At 36.3% G+C, this 21,640-nt stretch overlaps 1 protein-coding gene across 3 annotated transcripts in view; it reads left to right on the top strand.

The window, feature by feature from the left end:
* The window catches only part of COMMD1 (copper metabolism domain containing 1), a 154,183-nt gene that overhangs the window by 91,980 nt on the left and 40,563 nt on the right, over positions 1 to 21,640 (top strand). The window contains exon 3 of one of the 3 annotated variants that reach the window (XM_089922344.1): positions 62 to 19,885. The exons of the other annotated variants lie outside the window; for them this stretch is intronic. Within the exon in view, the coding sequence (XP_089778470.1) occupies positions 62 to 106 (45 nt within the window). The 3' untranslated portion in view covers positions 107 to 19,885. Of the gene's footprint in view, positions 1 to 61; positions 19,886 to 21,640 lie in introns of those variants that run through there. 3 annotated transcript variants of the gene reach the window in all.

Genomic DNA, 21,640 nt, shown 5'->3' with positions numbered 1-21,640 from the left:
AAGGTCCCACATGCCGTGGAGCTTAGGCCCGTGCGCCACAACTCTTGACCCTGTGTTCTAGAACCCGCGAGCCACAAATACTGAGCCCATGTGCCGCAACTACTGAAGCCCGTGCACCTAGAACCTGTTCTCCGCAACAAGAGAAGCCACTGCAATGAGAAGCCCGCATACCGCAACGAAGAGTAGCCCTCAGTCGCCACAGCTAGAGAAAGCCCACGCGCAGCAATGAAGATCCAACACAGCCAAAAATAAATAAATTAAATAAATTAAAAAAAAAAACTAAATGGTTAAAGAAAAAGATTCATTCTTTCTACAACTTATCTACTATCATTGTCACCTATAATTCCTTTAATTTTAGTCAAAATTCTTTTTTGAGGATTCTAATGATCTCTTTTGCTACTTATTTTGGTACCACCTGGTTTTGTGTATACTCCAATCCTTTTTTATTTCTTTAATGATAAACCACTATCTTAGTACTATTATGATATCATGTGCCATTAATTTGTAGTTTTTTCAAAAGTCACTAGCCTAAAACCTTAAATCCCCATCATTGATAGAGTGTAGTCTGGTGGTTTCATTCTTTTTTTTTTTTTTTGCGGTACGCGGGCCTCTCACTGCTGTGGCCTCTTCCGTTGCGGAGCACAGGCTCCGGACGCGCAGGCCCAGCGGCCATGGCTCTTGGGCCCAGCCGCTCTGTGGCATGTGGGATCTTTCCGGACCGGGAAGAGCCCCTGCATCGGCAGGCGGACTCTCAACCACTGCGCCACCAGGGAAGCCCTGGTGGTTTCATTCTTAATATGTCTAATTATATCATGGATAAATTCTGAATTATGTGGGCTATAGGAGCAGCATCCTACATTTCCAGCTCATGTTTCTCTTCTGGCTGGTACAAAATGAAGAGCTATAAGGTTTTATAAAGCCATGGTTCTAATATTTGCCATCTCTATAGTAATTTGATCTAGTGAATTGACTACGTTATTGCTAATTCTTTAGAAGAGCATAGGTAAGAATTCTACTAAGAATGGTTGTTTTATTCTTAGTAACATACCCTGTATAGGATTGTTTTTACTTTTTTTTTTTTTTTTTTGTCATGTGTGTCATGTCAGGTAAAAGTTACTGGCAACATGGAAACACCTCCTATAGAATCATGTTGGAATATGGGCATTGCTGTGCATATTTTGGAGACGTAAATTTTTAGCATAATTTTGTGACAGAAAAGAACAGTAATGTCTTCAAGTCCTGTGTCTTAATTTAAAAATGAGTAGTAGTAGCAACTAATTTGGGTCCCTGATTTTGATAGTTCATGTTAGCCTGTTTTGGACATGAAAGCAAACAGCAGTTTGAAAAATCTTCACTTTAGAATACTTTAGAGACCTAGTGACAATGCCAGCGTATTCAGAAAGAATGGAGTAGGAACTAAGAGTCACCAGGGAGAGTTCTGCTGCCCAGATGACTCCAGTTATGGTTTTATATAAGAATCTTTGCAGAGACAATCTTTCCAGTATGATCACTCCTACATCGGTCTGCTCTAAGGTCTTATTTTTCCAGTGGAAAGCGAAGGGAATTCGTTTTCAGAAAGAAGAGAGACGATAGCTTTCTCTGAAATTTACAGGGGCTTAATCTCCAATTTTGACACACTTTAATGTTTGGTAATAATTTAGCAGATATTTACTTAAAAAAATTATCTTTCAAAGCTTTATGTAAACTGTAAATGTGTATCTTTTATAATTCAAGAATCCAGTAGTTTTATTAGCCCCATTATTTTGATTGATTTTTTTTTCAGTTGACGATAAAGCTATTTAGTTTTCATCAAAATCTTCAATTGGATTATTGTTGAAGCAAATTCCAAAAATCATCTGTAAAAACCATATGTCTCTTTACATGTATAACCACAATACTATTATCACATCTGAAAAAAATTAACAATTGTATCTTAACATCATCAACGGTCTAATGTTAAAACTTCCCCAACTGTATAACTTTTTAAAAGTTTTTTGTTCTAGTCCACACACTATGATTCATACGATTCTTAAGTCTCATTTACTCTGTATATCCCCATCATGGTTTTCTCCCTTGCAGTTTTACTAGTTTATGAAATTAGGTCATTTGTCCTGTAGAGTTTCCCAAGTTCTGGATTTTGCTGATTGTATTACCATGAAGTTCTTAATTTAGCCTGTTTCTCTGACCCCTATATTTCCTATTAGACCTAGAGAAGGGTTTCTCAGTCTCCCACTACTGCTGTTTTGTGCTGGATAATTTTTTGTTTTGGGAAGTTGTCCTGTGCATTGCATGTTGTTTAGCCACCTTGTTGGTCTCTAGCCACTAGATCCCAATTATACCTCCCTTGCTTCCCCAGTGTGACAACCAAAATGGCTCTGCACATTAACAAATGCCCCAGGGGCAAAAATCGCCCCTTGTGGAGAACCACTATCTATGATATTGTTGGCAAAAATCCTTTATATGTGATGGTGGTGTTTTCTCCCTTTTCTGAGCACCACTTTTAATCTCCTTTGTCACATACATATTCTCTTAACATACTGTATACTTAAAATATTTCCTGATACTATAGTAGCCTTAGTTTTGACCTTTAACATTTATTTGAGCATATTATATGCTGACATCCAAAATGTATTATTTTGCCATTTATTTTGAGCTTTAGAAAGAACCAATATATTCTACAATTTGATAGAAATACACAGTTACAATATACAAGGTGACTATGTATCCTCTTAAATTATTTTCTTTTATGGTCCCCAGGTTTTGAATATAGGTTTACAGTTATGTATGCAGATGATTCTCCTTATTTTAATCTTATTTTAATCTCCTTATCTTAAAGTACCAGTTATTTAAAAAGGGATAATACTTACTATCATTAGGTAGATTTCCAAATGATTAATAAAAGCATGTACACAGGCTAGGTATACCTTTGAGGTTTTGTGAAACATTTTCTCAATTCTTCAGCTCCTGGCCACATTGGTCAGTGCCTCACTACTCTTTTCACTTTTTTGGCAATTGACCTTGGTCTCGACCTGTTAATTGACTTCTTTTCATCTTTTATAGTATGAGAACTTGCTTGCTCCAGTATAAAAGCATCACATCCCCTTACTAATTTATCTGCCTTCTTTTTGCCTTTATTTTCCTCTCAGGAGCTCCACTTAGTCTGACATTATACCTGCCAGACCCAGCTCAGATTAGGTTGCCTTCACTTTTAGGCTTCTTTCTTTACCCCCCTCTGTAAATCATCACAGTAGTTAGACATAATATCCCTGATTCTAGTGAACCAGGCCTCTATATGATATAAAACAAAATATAATTAAGTCCTAAATAAATGCTACTGTGTTTAATGAATACTTTTTCTTTTTCAATCAAGTTTACCTGGAAACTCAAATGCATTCAGTAGATACTGTTTCATATTTGATCCTTTAAGCACCCAACTCTATTACTGAAGGTCATAGATATTTTTTCCATCCCAATATTGGCTTGACTTATAGCATGTTAAGAAGCATAATCCTTGGGACTTCCCTGGTGGTGCAGTGGTTTAGAATCCACCTGCCAGTGCAGGGGACACAGGTTCGAGCCCTGGTCTGGGAAGATCCCACATGCCGCGGAGCAGCTACGCCCGTGCGCCACAACTACTGAGCCTGCGCTCTAGAGCCTGTGAGCCACAACTACTGAGCCCACGTGCCACAACTACTGAAGCCCGCACGCCTAGAGCCCGTGCTCCGCAACAAGAGAAGCCACCACAATGAGAAGCCCTTGCACTGCCGCAACTAGAGAAAGCCGGCGCATAGCAACAAAGACCGAACGCAGCCAAAAATAAAATTAATTGAAAAAAAATCTTGGTAATAAAGCATAATTCTCATTGGTAGGTTACAGACCAAAGCACACTACTTGTCCCTAAATGTGCTTCACCAGTGAAAGTTGTTGGTAATTGAAATTTATTAACATATCTGTTTTTCCATTTTACTTCTTACTGAAGAGCCAGGGTATCATCTTTCACTGGGTTCATCTTTTCTCTGGGAACCTATTGCCATTTATGTTAAACTAAATTTTGTTTGGTTACTTACTTTAGTGATGCCACACTTGCATTGAATTTTATTTTCAAAGACCTTCACTCTGTGATTTTTGGTGACTTAAAAATGGTTTTGCATTCTGAGAAAGAGTTAGAATTTGATCTCTAATTGAATCATGAAGAAAAGCCTTGTATGGTGGGATTCTGGTGACCTTTACTTAGATTTTCTGTGTTTGAAATAGATAGAAACTGAGTTGTTTTAGCTTCCTTTACATTTGCATTTGAGGGACTTCCCTGGTGGTCCAGCGGTTAAGACTCCACGCTCCCAATGCATGGGGCCCGGGTTTGATCCCTGGTCAGGGAAGTAGATCCCGCATGCCGCAACTAAGACCCAGTGCAGCCAAATAAATAAATAAATAAATATATATATATATTTTTTAATTTGCTTTTGAGAACATCTGCTATCACGTTGACAGCAACACTTAGTTGATTATTGTTTCTGTGAAATGGCCTTTTCTACTACATGGTCAACCTTTCCTTTATAGTCTTCTGGCACTTTAGTTTGTGTAACACAGTCTAACAATTATCAATACATGTCCGTTTATACTTTGCAAGTTCTTCTACCATATGGTTTCTTATTTTTATAGTTGAATTTAATTTCTTTTTGAGTACAGGAACTGTCTGATATATATTTTACACTGAACATATAGAAAATACTAAGAATATGCCTGTGATTGATTGTCAAATGATTATAAACTGCCCGATTTTGTGAATTGTTCTTAGGAAGAATTACTTCAAATTTGATTGTGCTAGAAACCACTGACTCATAGGAGTTAAAAGCCATATATCTGTTTTTCGAAGGCCAAACTATGTTCTTTGAAATTGAGAATTGTTTACTTTAGTGGAACCTAATCCACTCATAATAGACTTCCCCTTGCTGCTCTTTTTCTACTGGTTTAACCTCTTTAAAACAGGGCAGAAATAAAAGTATATTACCTTAAATTTCATTTTTGGATTCCTGGGCCATTTATGACTACTCTGTATTTAGTTACTATTTTTTACTAACTTTAAGTTAGTAAATTACATGAATATTACAGGATCTGATTTACTTCCCTGATTCTTTGAAAGCAAGAATATCTGGTATAAGGAGTAATTTACCAGAGATGAGTGAAGAAACTATAGTTCTTAGATGATTTCTGCTGATAGGATTTGCTTTAATTACACTTCTACTCACCTTTCTCCTCTTGCTTTAGCTCACATGGGTAATCTGTAGCACAGGCAAGAAGAAAACAAAGTCATCTCCCAGTATGCTGTCCTTTTCAGAAGACCACATAGTCTTTAAATTATCATGCGTTACAATTTCAGGATATATGTTTAGGTACAACAGCTAGTTTATCTGATATAATGTGTTTGGTGGTGAGAAAGTAGTGGAGCTGATATTGGCTTCTCTGGAGCTGATACAAGGGTTATTGGTTTGTTGTGTTTTTTTTTTCTGACCTTGTATGATTTAAACTTTGAGATCAGCTCTGACTTTCCTGATGGTTTTTGTAGTTGCAGTCTCTCATTGTTTGGTGGTTTTATATTTGCTCTATCAATCATCTTCATCCTGGTTCTCTTCCGAATTTAAGGTTTATTTTGAAAGGTAAGTTAAGTTTGAGGTTTGCTCTCTATTTGGCACTTGGGATTAATAAACTTGGCCTGCTAGTTGATAACTGCTCTAACCCTGGAAAGTTTGTGCTGGTATTTTAAGAAATAATACTTCTTTGATTTATGAGCCTTGTGTGTGCCTCTGACAATAGTCCTTTTGCAGAGCATACTGAGTTATTATATAATGGTTACTCACGCGCGTGTGGACTAGAAGTTTGTGCTGTACTTTGCACTCAAGTCCATTTATTTATGCCTAAAAATCAAGCACTGTTGCCTCTGCTTCTACTTCAGGTGTCAGTCCATCAACAGTGTATGCTGTTCACCATTTATATTTCAGAAACTGCTGGTAAATCTTGAAATAATCCTTTACTCTGGCCAGCTGTTCTTCCATTTTAGTGTTCCTAGAGTCTGCAGCAGCTTTGGAGAGGCTTGGCTGACTTTTTGGCACTGACCCACCCCGTTCCACCCCATTTAACTAGAATAGCTTATAATTTCCATTTAAGATTTTAGTTAAATTTTATTTGAAGAAAGGTGGCTATATTTAACGTTGGAAACAAATGACTTAACTAGTGTCTTTATGTCAGCATTGTAAATGAGGTGACAGTATTGCCAAAGAATGAAATGCTCCTCCTTTGTTCCTGTTATATCACACAATATCATGGGAGTAGTTCAGTAATTAGTAAACTCTATGTATTCATTATCTTTGGAACGGTATATATCAGATGTAACTTTTACTTCTACTCCCATCAATATATGTTTGTGGTAACTGTGAAAAGTGTTATTTTATTAGTCTTGTTCATATTTAGATTAGATTAACTTTATGGATTTCCCATAGGGAATGAGTCAGAAATATGAACTTTGATGGTGGTGTTTTATGCTGTGTTTTGTTGTTGTTGGTTTTTTTTTGAGTCATGATGATCCCCAGAAGTGCCTCAAAGTCCATCATGGGGGAGGAAAGGTGGAGCATAGGTGTACCGAGCTCTGGCCCCAGTATCCACTTCAGTCAGAGCAGGTGCAATTTTACCTATTGAATTAGTGGGGTTCCAGATTAGTAGAAAGACCTAGGAGTTAGGAAACCTAGGTACCAGTTTTGGCTATCCATTAACTAGTTTTGTAGTGTTAGGAAAGTCACTTAACATATCTTTCTCAGTTTTTCATATGTAAAATAGAACTAATTCTGTCTAACTGATAGAGTTGTTTTCAGATAGTGGTTTTTAAAACTGATGAATCAAAAAGTATAATAAAGATATTGTTATTAATAGGTGTAATTCCCAATAACTGAGAAATCCAAAATGGTTTTGAATTTTGCTGTGGAATTTATCATAATAATAGCTATGGTTTTTTCCCCTAATTTTCTGTGATCTAGGGCATTGTTATTTTTTCTTCTTTTTTTAAAAATAAGTTTTGTTCGTAGCCTTCCTTAAAACTTGATTTCTAATGGAAGCCAATGACTTTATAAACAAAAAGGTATGTATATTTATTTTAAAATTTTTATATTAATTTTATTCCACTGTTTCTAATAACATAAGTAGATAAATGAAGCTTAGCTTGGAGAAAATTTTAACTGTCTCTGCATTCCCAAGAGAAATCAAGTCTGGGATGCTTGCATTAATTTCCAGCCTTTGAAGGGCCAGAAAACTGCGCCTGAAATTGGGTTAGCACATTTCTGAAACTGCTGTTACAGTTACTCTGCTTAGTTGGGTTGGGTGCCATTTCCTTTCTTCTTTCCTTGAAGCAGCGAATACAAGCTTCATGTTTTCTTTAGGAAACCATCCCAAGCCTGTAAATTTATTTAAATGCCACAGCTTGTGAAATCACGGGGACATGCATAAAGAATAGATCTTATTCAGAAAAGACTCAGTAGTTGTGTTCCAGCCTTAAAGAGAACAAGCCTATGCTCTTCTCTTTTACCTGATGGAGTATTAGAATGGCCTCTTGTTAAAGGAGTTGATTAGCTAATTTGATTCAGAAAGAAGTGAGAATAACATTGTAGGGTTAGGTGGTGCTGGCTGATTCTCTAGCTCTTGCACAGCATATGCATTTTAAATATCGGAGGGATTAACCTGTTCCTTGCATCATACCACCAGAATGGGATAGCCCAGCTTACAATTTTGAGCAAAGCTGGCCAGTTTCTGCTGGTTGTTATGGATATATGGGAAAGCACAGTCCTATCTGACAAAGGAATGTATCTGCCTATGGGGTATTAAATGTGAGATGTGTCAGAATGGTAGTATGTCCTATCTTCTGGAAGTTAACAAAATAAAATATCTGAAAAGATATGTTCTTTTTCCTTGTTTAAAACTCTTTCTACTGAACAAAAAAGGAGTCCTTAGAACCAGCAATTCCAAAGGAATTAAGGAATTTTTAACTGGTCGGGTATTTTCTGGCATAGTAACATGCAGTTTTATTGATCAAAAGTCTTCCTGGGAAAAATATAGCAATTCCATAATAATTCTAATAATAGTCACTTGTTGAATGCCTCTTATGTGCCAGTTCTTAAAATATTATTTTAAGGTACATAAATGAGGAAAAAGGTTTAGCGGTGTTGAACAATGTACTCAAGGTCATACAACTCAAGTAAGAGGGTTAGAGGGTTGAGCACAATTTTCCCTGGCTGTAAAACTCATTCTCTTCCCCTAACCATGCTGTTTCTCAGTGAAGAAACATTCATGAAATCTCTCTGTTAGTTTTCAGAGTATACTTTTCCTTTATGACAGTTTATGTCAAGTGAATCCTACTTTAGTTTTATTTTTCATGGTGAAATTAGATACAATGTACCTAAAAATTAAAATCCAAAAGACTAAATGAAAGTTAAGTTTGGACTCCTTGGGATTATATATTACCAACATTGATTAGTACACCTCTATCAGCTTCCTTTTTGTTTGTGTTATGTTCTTTAGTACAGAATTTTTCCTTGACCATTGATCACCATTTTCCTCTTCACACTGCTGTACTCCCTACTCCTAAGAGATTGTGGGGATCTTTTAGGTACACACTACCAGAAACTTTGTTCTTCCTTCAGGTATTCATGACTAATATAGGGATGCAATATTACATTTAGTCAGTAGGTGCCATCATCTAACATCATGTGCTTCAGCCTGAAACTTCTTTCATTCATGGCTTTAGTTTATTTTAAATGAATCCGTTTCTACTTTCTGGATCAACAATTTTGGATCATTGTTTTGTTTATAATGAAAAATACTTCTAGTTTTCTTTGCTTGATAAATTACATTTGTAAAGTTGATGTATTTTCTGCTGTCTGTTTTATTAATAAAAGAAATTGAGTAATAACTGTGCTGTTTTTACGTATTTTATATGCTGACACTGAGGTAATGGTGCTACTGGTAGAAACAACCCTTTGATGAAGATATCAGGCTAGTTCATGCTTTTACCTTCCAAAGGTGTTTACGAGAAATTGAAATACCTCGTTTTATTTTTAAGGCCAAACAATACTTCAAACCTATTTTTCTGTGCAGATTTAGACACTTGAGAAGATTGTCAAGTATCTTCTAACTTTGGAGTAAGGAACACTGAGTGTACAGTCTTTCACCCACTAAACACACATTGTTTTATTCAAAGAGGCTAAGCCCTATCATCATCTTGAGATTTGTCAGTGAGTCAGAGCCTTTGGAAATAACCAGCTAAGGCGGTGATTCTGAGTATGGCTTTAGGCAAAGGGAATAGCTTATACCTTGGCCCTTGGCTGGTTGGAGATTAAATAAGAATAGCAGTCATGTTCACTAAGGATGTCTCTACTTAATAATGGCTAGGTGGTCTAAGGTGTCTCTTTAAATTCTCAGACTTGAGTTCACTGCCTTATTTCATATTTCTTTATTAGATGCCTTCTCTTCAGTTCCCTCTCTCTCTCTCTCTCTCTCTCCATATATATATATATATATATACACACATATATATGTATATATCTATACATAGAAAAATATATATATTTATTTTTTAAGAACCAAATCTCTTTAGAATCGGTTTTCAATCCCACAAGGAAAGGTTTAAAATTTTTGTTGTTGTTGTCATTTAGTGGTATCTCATATGCAGAAAGTACGTCCCTATTTGCTCTGTCCTTACGTGTAAATTTGAGTTAACTTGAACTTTACTTCTGGAAGTTAGGTCCAACTAAGTCTGCCCGCCAAATGATTGGGAACAGTGGCAGAATAGACTTTTCTGTAGTGTTCTACTTCCTGCTTGTATACAAAGCTATTCAGGATGAACCTGAAACAAAGACGGCAAACTGGTATAAGAGAGAAGGTGAAGGAGTACTATTCTTCTTCATATGAATAGCAAGGAGGAAGCTTAGGTGCTTACCCTGGGAAACTTAACCTAACCAATTCCTTTTCATCCTTCATGTCTCAAATGTTCCTTGATTGTGGAGATTTTTCCTTGACTTCCCTGTCTTAGTCCCCCCTATTACATACCTTCCATAGCTTTTCCTTTTCCCTTGTTACAATACCTTATCCCAGTTGTAGTTGCTTGTTTAACTATCCATCTCATGAGATTGTAAGGGCCATGAAAGTAGGAATTAGCTATTCTTATTGCTTGTTGAGTCACAGGTGCGTATGATAATACCAGGCATAGTGATGCCAAATATAAACTTGTTGCATTAATGAGCAAATGAATGGTCAAATGTTATGAGAGACTAATAATTCTGGGTGAGGACTTGCCTAACTCATTCTCCCCAGAGTTTTAGTTCTCTAAAGTAAGAACTCCCCTCTAAAATCTTTGAACTACCTTGTCTAAGTAGAGGTAGAGAGAAGAACATTAAGGATGAATATGGAGTAAGTTAGTTGTTTTAAGGGAGGTCCTATATAATTTTACCAGGTGGGCAGTAACTTATTTTTTAATAACCACAGGTGCATTTGTTTCTAAATTTATTGTTCTCGCCTTTTGGGGTATGTGTATTTTATTTTTCTACTTCTTCCTGGTTAGGCTCTATATAAATTTTCTCTTGGATATTCATGTCAGCTTATGATTTTTGTCTGAGCGTTCATTGGTTTGATTTATAAAAGGGATTATAGATACATAGGTTTTTACCATAGTAACTACTGGAGAGTACATATGTGTGGGGGTAGAGCCTGAAAGATGGGGAATAAAATAATTATTTGAATGACCCTTTAAACTGTGCCTTAAATAATAAGCATTATTGTTCATAATAGCTCTGTATCACTCACTGTATCATTTAGGAATATTTGTTGTATCATTTGTAGAATGTTTTTGTGTCTCTAGGGGGAAGGGGTCATCAAAATGTTTTCCACAGAAAAACCATGATCCTTAAGGAGTAAAGTTTTGTTCTTTGCTGTTTTATGGCCTTCCTGCTGCTAACTTGCAGGTGTTCTTTTTGCTCTTTGGCTTCCCCCTTGTTTGTATTAAATATACCAATAATTAAATTCCAAAATTATTGCAAATTTTGGCAGCAAATTTGTAATCCACTTGTTTATTCTTTTCCTGCATTGTGATTAATCAAGACTAGATTTTAATTTGTAGATTTACTTGAACTTGTGGGATTTACTTGAATTTGTGGCTTACGTAACAAACTTTCACTCTCTCCAGTTAATCTTTGTAAGATGTCATTTTGAAGGGAGAGGTATTTATCTTATATCTGATAGCCTTCTACCTCTTGGTTTATCTCTTACTTTTGTTATTTGTTGATTTCATCCTACTTTGATCCTTTTAACTGACTTCTATGTTGGCCTCTTTTTAAAATTACCAATTTAAATTGGAAATTAGGCACAGGATTTAGAAATGTGAAAGTCGCTCTTTAATATAGTTTGTTTGCATAGTGCCTTCCCTGGTTCTATAAGTGTCTTATTTGTCTTCTTGGCATCTTTTTCTCAAAGGGTGAACCAAGTACTGTGGACTAGCAGCCAGTGTCAAGGAAAAGCGAAAAGAAGTAACAGAACAGGACTTTAGGGACCAGGGTTCTATTCCTTCTCCTATCAACTATCAAAGAAATAGTCTGGTGAGAATTGGCTTCTGCTCATTTATATGTAGGATCTCCAAGGAACAGGCTTCTAACCATGAGAAGAATGGCCTATTTTCTCCCTGTATAAACTATTAGGGGCCTTCTGTCATCACATTCACGTTAATTTGATCGGTGATGCAGACATTTGGGGAACTGGGATTATTAGTATTGTTTTTATAGAAGAAGAAAATGAGTCCTGGATAAGTCATATAACTTCATTCTATTTCAGCTATCCTTTAGCAAGTGCTAAATGTATAGCTAAATCTGTGCTGCACAAATATGTTACACAGAATTTGATCTGGATAAGGAGATAAGACAGGCACTTATGTATGCAATTCTGACCAATAAAGTTTATGATAATGTGATCTGAAGGACTGTGGACAAAAATGCTAGGCAACTCAAAGTCAAGGGAAAAGAGTTCATGAAAAGGTGATATGAGTTGGATTCCAAGAAAAGGTAGGATTTATCCAGAGTCCCTTGGCTTTTAACAGAGCTGGGGTTTGTTGTCCAGTATGGTATTCATTACATGCCATAACGTTTTGCCTGAAAATTAAAATTAGTGTAGAACTCACCATGAAACATTCCTTGAAGAAGTTAAGCAAAGAGAAGAGCTTAGACGTACTACCTCTTGGCTTGATCCTCAAAACAGTTCATTTTCTTTGCAATGAATCTTGACAACATGATTCAAAGAATTTAGCAGATGACAGTTTTAAGGAAAGAAACTTGATTGATTTCTTTTTTCACTTTCTCTCCAATTCATGATTTACAAAGCCTTCATTTTTTCAAATGTTTACCTCTCTACCATAACTATAGCACTAGAGTAGGTGAGTAGGTGAACTAATACATGACTTACAAAGATAGGACTAGGCAAGTGACATTCTTGTGAAGCAAATAAAGTGTTTGGTCTCTCTGTATTATCTTTGGATGCAGGTTAGAGGTAGTTACTGCCACCACCACCCTCAACTCTGGAAATAAGCCAGAGTTTCTTGCTTGAGATAGACATTAAGAAACATTCATTCAGTTTTACTGGACACCAAAAAGTATTCAAGAGGGTTAAAATATACAGTCCCTACTCTCAGGTTCTCTATAATCTGGTTGGAGAGACAGAAATGAAGAACATAACCTAAGGCTATGTATTGTTAGTACTTTACAGTTCATAAGCACTTTTCTCACATACTCTGTTTTAAGAGATTCTCAGAATCACCCTACAAGCTGCCCAGTTGACAGACTAGAAGCTATATGATTTAAGTTACTTGGATGAGAAACTAAATTTCACCACTTACTTGAATTGCTAAGATGTATGGTATGGACAATAAATACTAAAGGTCATGGAGGAATGAGAGAAGCCATTGTCCATCAGTAGATTTTAGGCAGTTCACAAACTCCCTCACATTTTATGGTAAAGTTTGTATGCAAGTGCATTTTTCTAGGAAGAGGGTTCATAGTTTTCATCAGATTTTTCCCCCTTTTTTTTCAATTGATGTATAATTGCCATTTCATCAGGTTTTGAAAGCGAGTCTGTAGCTCCAAAAAAAAAGTTTAAAAACTACTTGTCTAGAGTATTTGGCAAACACTTAGAGAGTGAGGCCTTAGATGAGTTTTGAATAATAAGCCAAGCGAAGAGAGAGCAATCTGAACAGAAAAGTGACAGCACCTAAAATTTCTTCTATTTTCTCCAAATAGTGCCCTGAGCTGCTAGATCTTCAGCACAGATTCCTGATGAGGTTTACTTTCTTGTGCTAATTTTCCTACTTCCCTTTGCTATCCCCCATGTTCCAAGAGTGTACAGGTAATTGGTTTGGATATAGTGGTTACATCATAGGTCTTAATAATTAATTTTAGATATGATTTAACTAGTAGAAGTTTTTTTTTTAGGTAAAATGGGTGAGAGAAATACATCTAAGCAATGACAGTACACGTAGTAGAAATCATGATAGTTTATTCTGAAAATTGAATAATAATTGACTGCCCAACACGAAGGGTAGAATATCTATATATTTTAGCTCATTTAACAAACATTGTTACACACGACATGGGCCAGAAACAGCTGTGAATACAATAGCCAGAAAAAACCAGACCTAGCCCTTGTTCTTATAGAGCTTTAAAACCAAATTTCGCAAATGTGTCTATAACTTATGAACTCAATTATACTCTTAGATTTGTCTTTATGGGAAAATCCCAAATAAGATCATTGATATTGAGAGGACCCCTTTCTGATGGTTGTTCTCTTCCTAGATCAGTGGTTCTCATCAGGGCTTGCAGGGAAAGGGTTGCCCCCAGAGTACGTTTCGCAATGTCAGGAAACATTTTTGGTTGTTCCAGCTGGGGAGATACTACTGATATTTAGTACATAGAAGCCAGGGTTGCTGTTAAATCTCCTACAATGCACAGGACAGTCTCCACAACAAAGAATTATTCAGCCCAAACTGTCAACAGTGCCAAGATTGAGAAACCCTGCCCTAGATGGACGTTTCAAAGTAACTGAATGAAATTGCCTTCATAAGGCAGAGTCAGGACTTACTCAGGCATTTCAATACTGTAATGTCATGCCACCCTAAGGTTCTAGTGTTTCCTCATTAATGAGTTTCAGGCTTTACTTAAAGACTCCTTGATGTACTCATATTCTGCTTTTGGCTCATTTCAGTGGGTATGGTTAAACTAGTAGGGGATGGTGGCTTGGGTTTGAAGTTTGGAACTATGCTTTCTTTTAAAAAATTACCCAAACTGTAGTGGTATGATTAATATATTCCTATTATTATCTCTTATTGTCAGTATTTACTGAATTACATGACTATATCTAATAGGTAAATCCCAGAACATGATCATTATAGATTAACAGATAGGAAGGACTTAGAAAGGAATCGACGTAGGTGTTTATTTCTAGGTGAATACTCTAGAACAGTGCTTCACTAGCTTAATGTGCCCCTAGAAATCTTACTAAGATGTAGCCTCAGTACATCTGAGGTGAGGCCTGAGATACTGCATTTCTGTCAAGCTTCTGGGTGGGAAGGCTAGGTGAAGCATTAGATCATAGCACAAAATAAGTATGCTTGAAGTATCACTATTCTCCAACCAAAGAGAAGAGTAAAAGGCTTTTTCTGCTTTTAACTTATTTTTAATTTTCACTTTCTGGTTTTAATAGTGATAAAATTAATGTCGGAGAACATTTGAAAAACAGAAAAAAAAGGGAAATCTCTAGTACTAATCTCTACCACCCCAGTAAAGTTACTATATTTTGTGCATTTTCTTTCTGTTATTTTATCTTAAGGGCTTTAAAATATATATCCTTAAATACAATATATGCATTATACAATTCTGTATCTGCTTTTGTTGAAAAAAAGAAGAAAAAAATTCCCCTTATTTTTTTCTCATTTTCTTTGTCCTCTCTACTACTGCATTTTATTGTTCAGCTTTGAATAATTTAGTTTAGGAAAGAATTTATCACTTAGGAAGAGGCCTGCTGAGAGGGGTAAAGGATCACATGCCTTGCTGTAAAGACTTCATTTTGTAAGCTGACTTATGTCATGTTGCAGTTAAAAATATATTTCTCATCATTGGGAAGAACAAAGCTGAGAAAATTCTTTTCCTTTAAATTTGATTTTCTTTCTCCTTGGAGAATGCATAACTGATATTCTGGAACTTGACCTAGGCAAGGAACATGTCATTGCTATTTGAAATTGAACAGTTTTTTTCTTACGAAACTAACATTTATTCCTCATAATTGGAAGCTCAGTGATAAATGTGAGATTAAAGTACAGGCATACGTTGATATATGCAGGTACTGAAAGTCTGTGAGTGAGTTGAATATTTGTGATTGTGAATCTTATTTTCTACTTACAGATCTTCCTCGACTTAAAATGGGGTTATGTCCCAGTAACTTACAACCCATCCATCGTTAAGTTGAAAATATCATAAATCAAAAATCATTTAATGCACCTAACCTACCTAACATCATAGCTTAGCCTAGCCTACCTTAGAAGTGCTTCAGAACACTTACATTAGCCTACAGTTGGGCAAAATCATCTAATACAAAACCTGTTTTATAGTAAGTGTTGAATATCTCAGTAATTTATTGAATACTGTACTGAAAGTGAAAAACAGAATGGTTGTCTGGGTACAGAATGGTTGTGAATGTATTGATTGCTTACCCTTGTGATTGTGTGGCTGACTGGAAGCTGTGGCTCTCTGCCTGGTCCAAGAAAAGATCAAAATTCAAAATTCGAAGTACAGTTGCTCTTGAATGCGGATCTCTTTGCAGCATTTTAAGGCTGAAAAATCGTGAGTCGAACCATTGTTAAGTCTGGGACCGTCTTTACTTATATTAGTGCCCTCTAATGAGAAGATTGTAAATAAATTTACAGGTTGTTAGAGAAAATTACCCTTTGCTCTATGCTTCTGATGCAGCTTATTTGTCTTATTACCTACTCACCTTAGTTAGGCATATACTCTGGACTTTTTGGTTATCTTAAAAGTCCGTTTAACTTTTAAGCCACCTGAGATCTCTGAAGTTTTAGTGAACCATGTGCACTTCTGCAGCTCAACCCATAATTTGTAGAAAGCATCAATTAAAAAAAAATGTAGTCATTTTATAGTTGATTCAGAACTTTTATTGCTGTGCTGAAAAGTTTACCATTTTTTCATATTGCATCATAATTGTCAATCTAAGTGATTTATAACAAACTTTCTTCTGCTCTCTTTGATCTTTCAAGCCTCTTGATACTTTTTTGTTTTGTTTTGTTTTGTTGTGGCCATTTGGCATGTGGGATCTTAGTTCCCCAACCAGGGCTTGAACCTGGGCTCCCAGCAGTGAAAGCAATGAGTCCCAACCATTGGACTGCCTGGGAATTCCCAATAATTTAAGTTAACAGATTTCTGAGAGTGATTATATAATGTATCCCATTGGTTATTTGGCCCTGTTAATGCTGTTGAGAGTGACTCTTTTACAGACCTTCTCAGGTGTGACTCTTTTAGGAATGGATTTTTAAGTCTTCTATAGTTATATCATAATTGGTTCCACTTGGGCCTCCCAGAATTGGTTGAAAGCAACGCTGTAAATAGTCCAAAGGTTTTTAAAGCCATACGTTCAGTAAAGCATGTTAATGGTTCAGTAAGCTCATGTACTCTGTCAAGTCATCAACATGATTAGGCTTCATAGCAACTATCAGCATTCTGTGAATATACCAAAGACTTAGCTGATCCACTCAGCTGAGTTCACTCTTTAAAAGACTCTTATTTATGCCATACAAACAACCCTTCAGACCTGCCTCACTATATTGGAGGAACAGTAATTAAAAGTTCCTCATCTCCTTTCTCAAAGAATGTATCATCCTCTTCCAGTCTGCTTTAGAGGGATGACCCTCCGACTGAATCAAAAGGAATCTCTTCACCATCCTATTTTGCTTTACTTATTGAATTTGTTAGGATTAAGTTCAGCTGTCAGTCACAAAGATCCAAATTAACAAAGACTTTAAAAAGATAGGAGTTTATTTCTCTTTTACGTGAAAGCCCAGAGTTGTTTCTGTTCCACACAGCCTTCAGAGTTCCAGACTTTTCCATCAGATGGCTCTATTGTTCCTTGGGTGTAATCCTTGTCCTTGTGTCTGAAGAGGCCATTTTTTAAAAAATTTAATTTTATTTATTTTTTTATACAGCAGGTTCTTATTAGTTGTCCATTTTATACATATTAGTATATATATGTCAATCCCAATCTCCCAATTCATCCCCCCACCACCACCCCCCACCACCACTTTTCCCCCTTGGTGTCCATACGTTTGTTCTCTACACTTGTTTCTCTATTTCTGCCCTGCAAACCGGTTCATCTGTACCATTTTTCTAGATTCCACATATGTGTGTTAATATATGATATTTGTTTTTCTCTTTCTGACTTACTTCACTCTGTATGACAGTTTCTGCATCCATCCCCATCTCTACAAATGACCCAATTTCGTTCCTTTTTATGGCTGAGTAATATTCCATTGTATATATGTAGCACGTCTTCTGTATCCATTCATCTGTTGATGGGCATTTGGGTTGCTTCCATGACCTGGCTATTGTAAATAGTGCTGCAATGAACATTGGGGTGCATGTATCTTTTTGAATTATAGTTTTCTCTGGGTATATGCCCAGTAGTGGGATTGCTGGATCATATGGTAATTCTATTTTTAGTTTTTTAAGGAACCTCCATACTGTTCTCCATGGTGGCTGTATCAATTTACATTCCCACCAACAGTGCAAGAGGGTTCCCTTTTCTCCACACCCTCTCCAGCATTTGTTGTTTGTAGATTTTCTGATGATGCCCATTCTAACTGGTGTGAGGTGATACCTCATTGTAGTTTTGGTTTGCATTTCTCTAATAATCAGTGATGTTGAGCAGCTTTTCTGCTTCTTGGCCATCTTTATGTCTCCTTTGGAGAGATGTCTATTTAGGTCTTCTGCCCATTTCTGGATTGGGTTGTTTGTTTTTTCAATATTGAGCTGCATGAGCTGTTTATATATTTTGGAGATTAATCCTTTGTCCGTTGATTCGTTTGCAAATATTTTCTCCCATTCTGAGGGTTGTCTTTTCGTCTTGTTGGTAGTTTCCTTTGCTGTGCAAAAGCTTTTAAGTTTCATTAGGTCCCACTTGTTTATTTTTGTTTTTATTTCCATAACTCTAGGAGGTGGATCAAAAAAGATCTTGCTGTGATTTATGTCAGAGTATTCCTCCTATGTTTTCCTCTAAGAGTTTTATAGTGTCCAGTCTTACATTTAAGTCTCAAATCCATTTTGAGTTTATTTTTGTGTATGGTGTTAGGGACTGTTCTAATTTCATTCATTTACGTGTAGCTGTCCAGTTTTTCCAGCACCATTTACTGAAGAGACTGTCTTTTCTCCATTGTATATCCTTACCTCCTTTGTCATAGATTAGTTGACCATAGGTGTGTGGGTTTATCTCTGGGCTTTCTATTCTGTTCCGTTGATCTATATTCCTGTTTTTGTTCCAGTACCATATTGTCTTGATTACTGTAGCTTTGTAGTATAGTATGAAGTCAAGGAGTCTGATTCTTCCAGCTCTGTTTTTTTCCCTTAAGACTGCTTTGGCTATTTGGGGTCTTTTGTGTCTCCATACAAATTTTAAGATTTTTTGTTCTAGTTCTGTAAAAAATGCCACTGGTAATTTTATGGGGATGGCACTGAATCTGTAGATTGCTTTGGGTACTATAGGCATTTTCACAATATTGATTCTTCCATTCCAGGAACATGGTATATCTCTCTATCTGTTTGTATCATCTTTAATATCTTTCATCAGTGTCTTATAGTTTTCTGCATACAGGTCTTTTGTCACCCTTGGTAGGTTTATTCCTAGGTATTTTATTCTTTTTGTTGCAATGGTAAATGGGAGTGTTTAATTTCTCTTTCTGATTTTTCATTGCTGGTGTATGGGAATGCCAGAGATTTTTGTGCATTAATTTTGTATCCTGCAACCTTACCAAATTCATTGATAACTTCTAGTAGTTTTCTGGTAGCATCTTTAGGATTTTCTTTGTATAGTATCATGTCATCTGCAAACAGTGACAGTTTTACTTCTTCTTTTCCAATTTGTTTTCTTTTTATTTCTTTTTCTTCTCTGATTGCCATGGCTAGGACTTCCAAAGCTATGTTGAATAAGAGTGGCGAGAGTGGACATCCTTGTCTTGTTCCTGATCTTAGAAGAAATGCTTTCAGTTTTTCACCATTGAGTATGATGCTTGCTGTGGATTTGTCATATATGGCCTTTATTATGTTGAGGTAGGTTCCCTCTATGCCCATTTTCTGGAGAGTTTTTATCATAAGTGGGTGTTGAATTTGTTGAAAGCTTTTTCTGCATCTCTTGAGATGATCATATGGTTTTTATTCCTTAATTTGTTAATGTGGTGTATCACATTGATTGATATGTGTATATTGAAGAATCCTTGCATCCCTGGGATAAATCCCACTTGATCATGGTGTATGATCCTTTTAATATGTTGTTGGATTCTGTTTGCTAGTATTTTGTTGAGGATTTTTGCATCTATATTCATCAGTGATATTGGTCTATAATTTTCTTTTTTTGTGATATCTTTTTCTGGTTTTGGTATCAGGGTGATGGTGGCTTCATAGAATGAATTTGGGAGTGTTTCTCCCTCTGCAATTTTTTGGAAGAGTTTGAGAAGGATGGGTGTTAGCTCTTCTCTAAATGTTTGATAGAATTCACCTGTGAAGCCATTTGTCCTAGACTTTTGTTTGTTGGAAGATTTTAAATTATGGTTTCCATTTCATTACTTGTGATAGGTCTGTTTATATTTTCTAATTCTTCCTGGCTCAGTCTTAGAAAATCGTACCTTTCCAAGAATTTGTCCATTTCTTCGTGTTTGTCCATTTTATTGGCATAGAGTTACTTGTAGTAGTCTCTTAGGATGCTTTGTATTTCTGCGGTGTCTGTTGTAACTTCTCCTTTTTCATTTCTAATTTTACTGATTTGAGACCTCTCCCTTTTTTTCTTGATGAGTCTGGCTAAGGGTTTATCAATTTCGTTTATCTTCTCAAAGAACCAGCTTTTAGTTTTATTGATCTTTGCTATTTTCTTCGTTTCTATTTCATTTATTTCTGCTCTGATCTTTACGATTTCTTTCCTTCTACTGACGTCGGGTTTTCTTTGTTCTTCTTTCTCTAGTTGTTTTAAGTATAGGGTTAGATTGTTTGAGATTTTTCTTGTTTCTTGAGGTGAGATTGAATTGCTATAAACTCCCCTCTCAGAACTGCTTTTGCTGCGTCCCGTAGGTTTTGGGTCGTCATGTTTTCATTGTCATTTGTTTCTATGTATTTTTTTTAAATAAATTTATTTATTTATTTTTGGCTGCATTGGGTCTTTGCTGCTGCGCACGGGATTTTCTTTCGTTGGGGGGATCTAGGGGTACTCTTCTTTGCGGTGTGCGGGCTTCTCATTGCAGTGGCTTCTCTTGTTGTGGAGCACGGGCTCTAGGCGTGTGGGCTTTGGTAGTTGTGACATGCGGGCTCTAGAGCACAGGCTCAGTAGTTGTGGTGCGTGGGCTTAGTTGCCCTGTGCCATGTGGGATCTTCCTGGACCAGGGCTTGAACCCATGTCCCCTGCATTGGCAGGTGGATTCTTAACCACTATGCCAGCAGGGAAGCCCTCTATGTATTTTTAAATTTCTTCTTTGATTTCTTCAGTGATATCTTGGTTATTTAGTAGCACACTGTTTAGCCTCCATGTATTTTTACAGTTTTTTTCCTGTAATTGATTTCCAATCTCATAGCGTTATGGTCAGAAAAGGTGCTTGATATGACTTCAGTTTTCTTAAATTTTCTGAGGCTTGATTTGTGACCCAAGATGTGATCTATCCTGGAGAATGTTCCATGTGCACTTGAGAAGAAAGTGTATTCTGCCCCTTTTGGGTGGAATGTTCTATAAGTATCAATTAAATCTATCTGGTCTATTATGTCATTTAAAGCTTGTGTTTCCTTATTTATTTTCTGTTTGGGTGATCTGTCCATTGGTGTAAGAGGGGTGTTAAAGTCCTCTACTAATATTGTGTTACTCTCGATTTCTCCTTTCATGGTTGTTACCATTTGCCTTATGTATTGAGGTGCTCCTGTGTTGGGTTCATAAATATTTATAATTGTTATATCTTCTTCTTGGTTTGATCCTTTGATCATTATGTAGTGTTCCTCCCTATGTCTTGTAACAGTCTTTATTTTAAAGTCTATTTTATCGGATACGAGTATTGCTACTCCAACTTTCTTTTCATTTCTATTTGCATGGAATATCTTTTTCCATCCCTTCACTTTCAATCTGTATTTGTCACTAGGTCTGAAGTGGGTTGGGTCTCTTGTAGACAGCTTATATATGGGTCTTTTTTTTGTATCCATTGAGTCAGTCTGTGTCTTTTGGTTGGGGCATTTAATCCATTTTACCTTCAAGGTTATTATTGATATGTATGTTCCTATTACCATTTTCTTAATTGTTTTGGGTTTGTTTTTGTGGGTCTTTT

This window comes from Delphinapterus leucas, chromosome 13 (assembly GCF_059928025.1).
Source record: "Delphinapterus leucas isolate spDelLeu-1000000601 "Yukka" chromosome 13, BTC_Dleu_Yukka2, whole genome shotgun sequence".
NCBI lineage: Eukaryota > Metazoa > Chordata > Mammalia > Artiodactyla > Monodontidae > Delphinapterus > Delphinapterus leucas.
Note: the sequence above shows the minus strand (reverse complement) of the source record. Positions and strands in the feature narration are given on the sequence as shown.